At 39.1% G+C, this 10,177-nt stretch overlaps 1 protein-coding gene across 1 annotated transcript; it reads right to left on the bottom strand.

Annotated features, from left to right (window-relative positions):
• Positions 1 to 307: 307 nt before the first annotated feature.
• Positions 308 to 1,126, bottom strand: LOC125827353 (uncharacterized). Its single transcript, XM_049506664.1, has 2 exons — positions 1,022 to 1,126; positions 308 to 757 (listed from the first exon to the last, which is right to left on the bottom strand). The coding sequence occupies exons 1-2, from the start codon at positions 1,124 to 1,126 to the stop codon at positions 308 to 310; spliced, it is 555 nt and encodes a 184-aa protein (XP_049362621.1).
• Between the last annotated feature and the right edge of the window lie 9,051 nt (positions 1,127 to 10,177).

Here is a 10,177-nt window from a genome sequence, read left to right as displayed (position 1 = left end):
GCATATAAGGAAATCATGGCAACACAACAACCCTACTAGATAGGCACACTATCGCCCACTTGGGAGCACGCCTACACCAACTTTTCTAAACATCGAATATGCTAAAATGACTTCAAAATCCAACATAACAAGTCATAGAAGACAAGAAATCTGAAAATTTTACTAAAGCATGAAACACATATCGGAAAGGGAGATGAGGAGATCACTCTTGATCTTCTCTAGATTGGAGAGCATAAATCCTATTCTTCTTTTGAGTACTCTCTTTCGGGTCACTAGAGGCAACTTTATTATCCTCCCTTCCCTTAGCCTAAAGAACCGGGCAATCTCTCATTTTGTGCCCATCATTCTCACACCCATAGCAAACATCCATGCCAGCTAGGCACTTACCATAATGACTCCTCCCACCCTTGGAGCAAGTAGATTTGGGAAATGGAGACCCACTACCCTTCTCTTCGTCGAACCTAGAAGTGTTGAAAGAATCTTGGCCAGAATACTTTTGTCGATTCCTAGAACGAGCATGTCCATCGGATCCATCATGGAAAGACTTATCATTATCCATCCTAGACCTCTTTTTCTCCCTAATTTTTTCCTCTTGAAGTTTATCCCTCTCCATTTGTTGAGCATATACCATAAGGCGTGAGATGTCCATATCATCATGGAGCATTGCCGTGCGGCATTCCTTTGACACTAGCTTAGACACTCCCATCACAAACCTATTCATCATATCCCTAGGGCTTGCTACCATAGATGGAGCATACTTAGACAAAAGAGTGAATTTCAAAGAGTATTCTTCAACACTCATATCACCTTGCTTTAAGGTTGATGAATTCTCCAACTTTGGCTTCCCTCAACTCTCGGGGGAAGAACCTATCTAGAAATGCCGACTTAAAAGCTTCCCACTCTATAGGGCCGGTTCATATCGACCTACTATCTTTCCATTGCTCTTGCCAAATTTGGGCAACGTCCTTCAAGCGGCTAGTTCCTCTTTCTCAATAGAAGACACCCCCATGATTGCAAGCACCTTATAAACCTCCTCTATCAACCCATTTAGATCTTCTGCCACTTTGGAGCCATAGAACTCCAGAGATTTCATTCTCCAAAACTCTCTCACCCTAAAAGCACCCATTCCTCGTATAGGGTTTGACGGAGCCACTACTTATCTATTGGCTTGTGTCGTCAAGGCTTGAGCCAATAGTTGCATAGAAGTCCTAAATTCTTCAAAAGTGGCATTCCCAATTGGAGGGTCATTTGGAACTTGAGGAGGAGCTTGATGTGGAACTTGGGGAGGAACCTCTTGATCCCCATTGTCTTCTCCTTCTCTCCTAGCCTTAGCCCTAGTATTTGCCATAACCTGGAAAATCAAAGGCAAACATTAGAAGAAGGCCTACAAAAGCCAAACTCTATGGCACGACTAAGAGAATGAAGAAGTGAAACTTTTCATAAGCATCCAATAGCCTCCTATTCATAAATGTGTCGCAACTCACACCTATGAATAAGACTTCTACTTAGACGTGGTTTGAGACATCCTAAAATTTATCACAAAATCTTATGCTCTGATACCAAGTTTGTCACCACCCAGGGGTACCCCCTAGACATAAGATGGCGTAATTGACCCCGAAGGGGTCGCATACCAGCCCTTAGCACATTCTTACCATAAGATGATAGAAAAATATAGGAGAATTCAAAACTTTTACAATCAAAGTCATTTTCCATAAAGCAAGCGGAAGTCTTACTAAAACCTTTGTCTCAAACCATCTATTAAAACTCATGAATAAAAGTCTTTCGGACGCAGCCCATACAAAGTCTAAAAACATGAAACTAAAGACATAAAGGTAATGTGGTTGTTGTCCTCGAAGTTATGAGGACTCACTAAGATCTTCAACTCCTTGCAACCTCTAGAAACCTATCTTCCAAGCAACTCAAGCCTCCAAACCCTACATTTGATCAGAATGTAGGCAATATGCGTTAGTACAAAATGTACCAAGTATGAAATATAGCACCACATCATCAAAGCATCTCAAATAGTTAGTCAACATAAGACATAAATATAATAGATAATAACATGGTCATAACACAATCAATATAGCCATAGAAAAATCACCAACACAAGCATCATATAAACACAAGTCAATATAAGATATATTTAATGACCATTGGTGATACATCATGTTCATGGCATAGTCTTTACTAAGACTTCCATGGTTACATACTTCAACCTTAAGTCCTTCATGTTACAAGAGAACTACTTCACAAGCCACCTCCAGGTATACTTGTGCAATGCAAGGATAACATCTCATACTACCATCCATGCTAAGTACCTCTCTATGGTCATTCTTTGGCATAGTCCACCTTCACACTCAAGACTTAGGTCTTCATGTCATCCTAATTATAATATATGTACAATGTCTACTCTTAAGCTTCTCTATGCCATAAGGGTACCATACTTCTAAGTAAACCCAAGAAACACTTGTGCAATGCATTAAAGGCATCCCATACTACCCTTCACACTAAGAACAACTTTGAAGTCATCCTAGACAAATTCACTCTACTTTGGCCTCATTATTAGCTTAACTCTCATAACTAAGGGAATCTCTATCCTTTAGTCAATTATAACTAGGAAAGGCAACTCTTGCACAATCCTATCTCAAGACTTTTCTTTAGTGACCCTAAGTCATACTTGAGCAATGCATGCATAGCACCCCATAATACTATACATGCTAAGTACTACCTTTAGGTGCTCATGCTAACACTTCTTTGTTTGGAACCTAGTTCCTCTATTTCAATTTTAAAACACTATGAGGTACTCTCTTAAGCACATCTTAGTTCATTATTATGTTGAACCCTATGAGATACTTCCTTTAGTATGTATAAGTTAACTCTTCACATGAACCCTATGAGATACTACCTTAAGCATGTCTAAGTCCACTTATACTATTGAAAACTATGAGGTACTTCATTAAATAAGTCTTACTTCAACTATGATTTAGAACACTATGAGATGCTTCTCAAGCATGTGTTAGTTCATAGGATATGGAAATTGCTACTAATAACCTTAACTCGGCTATGTGAAGGCTCTCATCTCATGAGACCTAACATTGGGAAAACCCACACTCTATAACGTAAGAGGTCCCCTTTAACTAGGACAGTCCTCACATCAACTAGGTGTGGCTCTCATTTCTTCTTGAAGTCCGGACCCTATCTTGTGTGACACTCCATCTCATCTCTAATATCCACTTGAGGCCAAGCATACACCTCAAGGTTTACTTGTTAATCCTTGCTTAACACTCACTCTCATGGAAGGATGTCCTTGACAATCAATCCATGTTCAAGTGATTCTATCACTTTCATCTATCAAACATTCATAAGGTAGGTTAGGTGAGTATAGGCCTTTCACCATAATCCAACCTATTAGGCTTCTATTCTCTTTTATAATTTACTCTCAAAGCCTTTACATCAATAGTTAAGCTCATTAGCTTCAACTTAAATCCCTAACTATCATGATCACAAACCCTACTCTCAAGGTTTCTTTCTTAATCTCTTCTTAATACCTAGATTTCAAGGTGATTTGATCACATCTTTCATTACTAGGTGATTCAAGTCTCAATTGATCATAAAGGTTCAATTCTATCTTTACAAGTCAAGATCAATCATTAACTAACTAATCTCCCCTCGTAACCCCTAAAATAACTACTAAACTGAACCCTCAACTCCTCACTTAAGTCTAATTAAACAAAACCTCGCAGCACCTACGAGACAAAAGAGTGAACTTCAAGGCATACTCCTTATCACTCATACTACCTTGCCTAAGGTTGATGAACTATTCCAAATTGGCCTCCCTCAACTCCCGGGGAAAGAACTAATTTAGAAATTCCTCCTTAAACATCTCCCAATCTATGGGACCCGCCTCTATCGGCCTACTATCTTTCCATTGCTCATACCAAATTTGGGAAGCATCTTTCAATTAATAAGCAGCTAGTTTCACTTTCTCTATAGAAGTCACAACAATGATATCAAGTGTCTTATAAACCTCTTCTATGAACCCATTTGGATCTTTTTCCACCTTGGAGCCACTAAACTCCGGAGGGTTCATCCTCATAAACTCCCTTACCCTAGAAACACCCATCCCCCTTATAGGGTTTACCGGAGTCACCACCTCTCTATTGGCTTGCCCCATCAAGGCTTGAGCCAACAATTGCATTGAAGCCCTAAACTCCGCAAGAGTGACATTCTCAATCAGAGGGTCATTTGGAGCTTGAGGAGGAGCTTGGTTTTGAACTTGTGGAGGAACCTCTTGTTCTCCATTATCTTCCTCATCCCTCCTAGCATTAGCCCTAGTATTAGCCATAACCTGAAAAACCATAGGACAAAGGTTAGGAGAAAGACCTACTAGATCTAAACTCTATAGCACGACTTAGAGAATGAATAAGTGAGATTTCCTAAGTATCCAATAGCCTCTTATTCATAAATGTGGCGCAATTCACATTTATGGACAAGACTCTACTAGATGTGGTTTTAGAAAATCCTAGAACCATTCTAAACCTTGTGCTCTAATTACCAAGTGTGTCATGACCTAGGGGTACACCTTAGATGTAACATGGCGTACTTGACCCTGAACGGTTCTGATACATGCCCTTAGCATAATCATAACATAAGATGATAGAAAAGTATGGAAAATTTAAAACTTCTTTAAAACCATACAATTGAAAACATTTTCTTAAGCAAGCGGAAGTCTTTACTACAACTTTGTCTCAAACCATCTATTTAACTCTTGGATAAAACTCTTGCAACACTGCCCATATAAAAGTCTAAAACATAGAGAAATGACATAAATATAACATAATGGGTTTGTCCTTGAAGCTATGAGGACTCACCAAACTCTTCAACTCTTGTTGCTTCTTGGAAACCTAGCCTTCAAGAAACTCAATTTCCAAAACCCTACATTTGATTAGAATGTGGGCAATATGCGTTAGTACAAAATGTACCAAGTATGAAAGCTAGCACAACATCATAAAAACATCTCAAATGGTTAGTCAACATGAGACACAAGCATAAGAGATAATAACATAGTCATACCATAAGCATCATAGTCATAGCATGATCTCCAACATAAGCATCATATAAACATAAATGAACATAAGGCATAGTTAATGAGCATCGGAGATAAGTCATAATCATATACATTTGCAAAGCATGAATAGTACCCCATAATACCTCAAAAGTATACATTTGCAAAGCATGAATAGTACCCCATAATACCACCCAAGCAAAGTATCCCTTTTTGATCATCTTAATCATAGTCTATGTACAGGGTCAACCTTTAAACTTCTCTACCATAGGGGTACCATACTCATAAGTAACCTCAAAGAACACTTGTTCAATACATGAAATGCATCCCATACTACCCTTCACACTAAGCATAACCTTGAATTCATCCTAGTCGTATTCACCCTCCATTGGTCTTACTATTGACTTACTATATGTAGACAAGGGAACTATCACCTTTAGTCAATCATATCTTGGAATGCAACTATAGCAACAACCCATGATAAGTATATACTATGTGTGGGAACCCTTCATACCTACCCTTAAGTTATACTTGTGCAATGTATGGATAGCATCCCATACTACTACCCACACTAAGTACCCCTTTAGACTATCATGAATGTTCACTAGGTGGGGACTAGTCCCTCTATTCTATTTGCCTCAATTCAAGGCTACCAAGGAATAATCCTCTAATAGGCTAGACCATGCTATCATCTTACTAACATAATTAGGTTTATTAAAGCTATCTACCTTAGAAGACACACTACCATGCAAGTCCAAGCTATTCTAGGAAAGTTACAAGTGTCCTATCCTAGCTACCATGAAATAGTCCTAGACCAACTATGTCATGCGACCCTTACAAGTATACTATGATACAAATTCAAGCTAACCTTAGGAGAGTATGATTCTCAATCCTAATCTATCCTTAGGAGAGTATGAGTCCTCCATCCCAAGATACCATGGCTAACCTAACTCAAGCTACCCTTGAAGTGCATCTTACAATACAAATTCAAGATACCCTTCGGAGAGTATGGATCCTCAATCCTAAAGCAACCCTTAGGAGAGTATAAATCTTCAATCCTAAAGCTACCATGAAATGGTCTTGGCCAAACCAAGTCATGCTACCATGAAAGCATCCTAACAATGCTAGTTCAAGCTACCCTTAGGAGAGTATAAATCCTCAATCCTAGACTACCATGACTAATCCTAACTCATGCTACCATGAAATGCATTTTTCAATGCCAAGTCAAGCTATCCCTTAGGAGAGTATAGATCCTCCATCCCAATCTATCAACCTTGGTCTTATCCTACTAAGCCAAGCTATACATGAAGGGAACATATGTCACATATTCAAGCTATTCTAGTCTAATATGCTTTGATTCACTTTAGGTTATTAAGGTAACCTAGAATCCTTCTATGTGAGAAACCTTTGGACCACCTATCAAATTTATGCCTAAGTGTGTAAGAGAGAAGCAATACACAACAAAATCACATAATATTGGCTTCACCCCCAAATCCCTAATATTGATGGCTGCAAGCCCTAGTTTCAATCTTAACTTCATTCATGTCTAAATTACAAGCTATTCAATTACATTCTTTACTACTAGGTGATTCTAGTCATAATTCATCATAAAGGTTCAATTTCATCTTTACAAGTCAAAATCCTTCATATTCAATAAAGTCTAGTTCAATTCATGATTGTATGATCCTAACTTTAATCAATTACTATACATGACATTGATTTAGGTAGATCACATTTGGACCTTCAATTTTGCCTCTAATGGCATAAACCCACAAATATTACATTCATCAATTTAGATTAGGGTTTACCATATAAATCACATGAAATCCTCATAATATCATTTAAAAAAGCTATATCAATCATAATTGTGTATTATCCACTAGATTGGAATTATACCCAAGCCCTACCCATAATGCAAGCACAACCCTAACTAGAATTGGGTTTTTTGGCTTCACAATAGGGGGAAAACTCAGGGGGCTCTATAGGGGAAGAGCCCATTGATGAATGATATAAACATACCTCTTTTCAAATACATAAAAATCGCTTGAATCAATGGAGAATTCCACCTAGTTGCTGCCCATCTTCTCCTTCTTCTTCTTTTCTTCTAGAGAGAGAAATATTTGAGAGGAAGTGGGTTCTTTAGATGAATGAGTTAATGAATTACTTTAGGGTCTTATTAGGTATTTACAGGTGGATATTTAACTAATTAACCGACCTACCTAAGCCCTAAATAATTACTTAATTAATTCCCTTAGTCGCAACTTAAAACTAAAAAGCTGAAAACTGTTGTGACCTATGGACCCCCACCCACGGACTGTGGGTGGGCCTATGGGGCATACTGGTGACTCGTGGATCACCACTGGATCTAGGTATAATAGGGGAGGCCAAGCCTCAAACCATGACCCCCACCTACGGGGCGTGGGTCCACCCACGGATCGTGGGTAGCCCATCCGTTGAATAAACTATTTTTTGACAGATTTTGGTCTATTTTAAGGGTCCTACTCAATGACCCCTTGGGTTGTCCTTGGGGGTTCATATCTTGACACCCTAACCCTTAAACCTCTATTCTAAGTATGAAAACTCTTTTTTATGAGTTTTAACCCTGATACAATACTCCAAAACTCTTACGAAAAGCTCTAGAACTCACTAGATCAACTTACTAGTTTCCGGGGTGTTACACCCTTGGAGTTGATCAAACAAGTCATCGATTCTATGAAGGGGATATTTATAATTTATAGTTACCTTATGCAATTGGTGATAGTCGGTGCACATTCTAAGAGACCCATCCTTTTTTCTAACAAACAACACTGGGGCACCCCCTGTGGAGATACTTGGTCGAATAAAACCCTTGTCTAACAACTCCTTTAGTTTCTCTTTCAACTCTTTCAATTCAGCCGGAGCCATTCTATAAGGAGGAATGGAGATAGTTTGTGTATCCGGCGAAAGATCAATGCCAAAATCTATTTCCCGTTCGTGAGGAATGTCGGGAAAGTCATCAGGAAAGACTTTCAAAAATTCATTCACCATGGGAACCGACTCTAGGGAAAGGGTTTCACACTCAACATCCGTAATGCTAACAATATGGTAAATGCACCCCTTGGAGATCATTTTCCTAGATTTAATACAAGAAACAAATTGACCTCTATGGACATAATTTCCCCCTTTCCACTCTAAAATGGACTCATTTGGAAATACATGCAACCAATCCATACCCAAAATCACATCAAAATCTATCATGTCTAACTCCACCAAATCCACCAAGGTAACCTTATGAAATAAAGAAATAGGACAACTCCTATAGACTTTTTTTTCCACTACCAAGTCACCAACCGGGGTAGACACCGAAAAAGGCTCTACTAACACTTTGAGGAATATTTCAAATTTCATAGCCACAAAAGGTGCCACAATTGAAAAAGTGGCACCGGGGTCTAATAATTCATATACATCAATAGAAAAGACTTGTAACATACCCGTCACCACATCTAGGGAGCTCTTTTGGTCACCTCAGGATTGAAGAGCATAAAAGCGGTTTTTCTTGGGAGCATTGGAATTTGACCCACTAGGAGGAGTTTGCTTATCTTCTCTCCCTTTGGTCGCAAGTGTTGGGTAATTCTTCAATTGATGCCCACTCTTATCACAGCGATAGCAAACACACATGCCGGCAAGATATTTACCTTCATGTTTCTTACCGTACATAGCACATGAAGGTTTCACCATAGAAGATCCACCACTATTGCCTCCTTGAGGCTTAGGGTTAGACACCCTATCTTTGTTGGCCCTTGGAGCACTAGAGGAGCCTTCATTGGGCAACCCTCTCTTTAACTTTGGTTGCCCCTTACCCTCGAATTTACCCTTGGAAAAATTCGCATCATCGGTTCTAGCCCTCTTTACTTCCCTATTCAGATGCTTGAACTTTTGTTCCTCAATTTATTTGGCATGGATCATAAGACGTGAAATATTCATACTTGGGATGAGCATTGCCGAATGAGATTCATTGATTACCAAGTTGGATAACCCTATAAAAAATTGTTCATCTTGGCCCTCGAATCCGCTACTAAGGTTGGAGAATACTTAGACAATTAAGTGAACTTAAGGGCATACTCTTTCACACTCAAACCCCCTTGTCTAATATTTATGAACTCTTGCATTTTTTGTTCCCTCAACTCTAAGGGAAAGAATCTATCAAGGAATACCGACTTGAACAATTCCCAATCTACCAGGCCCGCTCCTATGGGTCTCTCACCCTTCCATTGCTCATACCAAACTTGAGCCACATCCTTCAATTGGTAGGCAACTAATTCCAACTTCTCTTGTGGAGACACTCCCATAGCATCAAGCACCTTATACACTTCATCAATAAATCCTTGTGGGTCCTACTCCACTTTGGAGCCATAGAACATAGGAGGATTCCTTCTAGTGAAATCCCTTATTCTTGAAACGGTTGTACTTACATTGGGGCTATCTTGAGTCCTAGTATCCCCATTGACTTGGGCCGTCATGACTTGGGTCAATACATGGAGAGCTGACCTTATTTCCACATTTGTTATAGCCTCCACATCAATAGGACCTTGAGGAACTTGAGGCTCTTGGGGACCTTTGGGAGGAACTCCCTCATTTAGAATCTCTTATTCCATCCTGCTTGTGTTCACCCTTCTTGTGTTCATATCCTATAGACACAAGATAAGGGTTAGGAAAAGGATTTCATAGAGTTAAACTCTAAGGCACGACTAAAGATTAATAAAGGAAGCGAAATTTCCTAAGCATCTTATAGCCTCTCAGTCATATGTGTGGCACGCTTCACACTCATGAACAAGACTCTAATAGACGTGGTTCATAAGACATTATCCTAAAATCATTCTAAACCTTGTGCTCTGTTTACTAAGTTTGTCATGACCCGGGTCACCCCCTAGATGTAACATGGTGTACTTGACCCCGAAGGGGTCTCATACAAGCCCTTAACATAATCATAAACATAAGAAATAGAAATGATGCAAAATTAAAAAAAAAAATCAATCGAAGTCTTTTCATAAAACTAATTGGAAGTCTAGACATTGTCTCAATAGAACCATCTAATACAATCGAATATCAATAAGGGTCACACCCCTTTACAAC

This window comes from Solanum verrucosum, unplaced genomic scaffold (genome assembly GCF_900185275.1).
Source record: "Solanum verrucosum unplaced genomic scaffold, falcon-dt-bn FXZP01000295.1, whole genome shotgun sequence".
Taxonomy (NCBI): Eukaryota; Viridiplantae; Streptophyta; class Magnoliopsida; order Solanales; family Solanaceae; genus Solanum; species Solanum verrucosum.
Note: the sequence above shows the minus strand (reverse complement) of the source record. Positions and strands in the feature narration are given on the sequence as shown.

Bases quoted from the DNA above. Each gene is read 5' to 3' on its own strand.
- LOC125827353 (XM_049506664.1), bottom strand. From the start codon at position 1,126: ATGGGTGCTTTTAGGGTGAGAGAGTTTTGGAGAATGAAATCTCTGGAG. The intron at 758-1,021 runs GTGCTTGCAATC...CTTTTGTCTAAG, and splicing joins TGATAGAGGAGGTTTATAAG to TATGCTCCATCTATGGTAGC.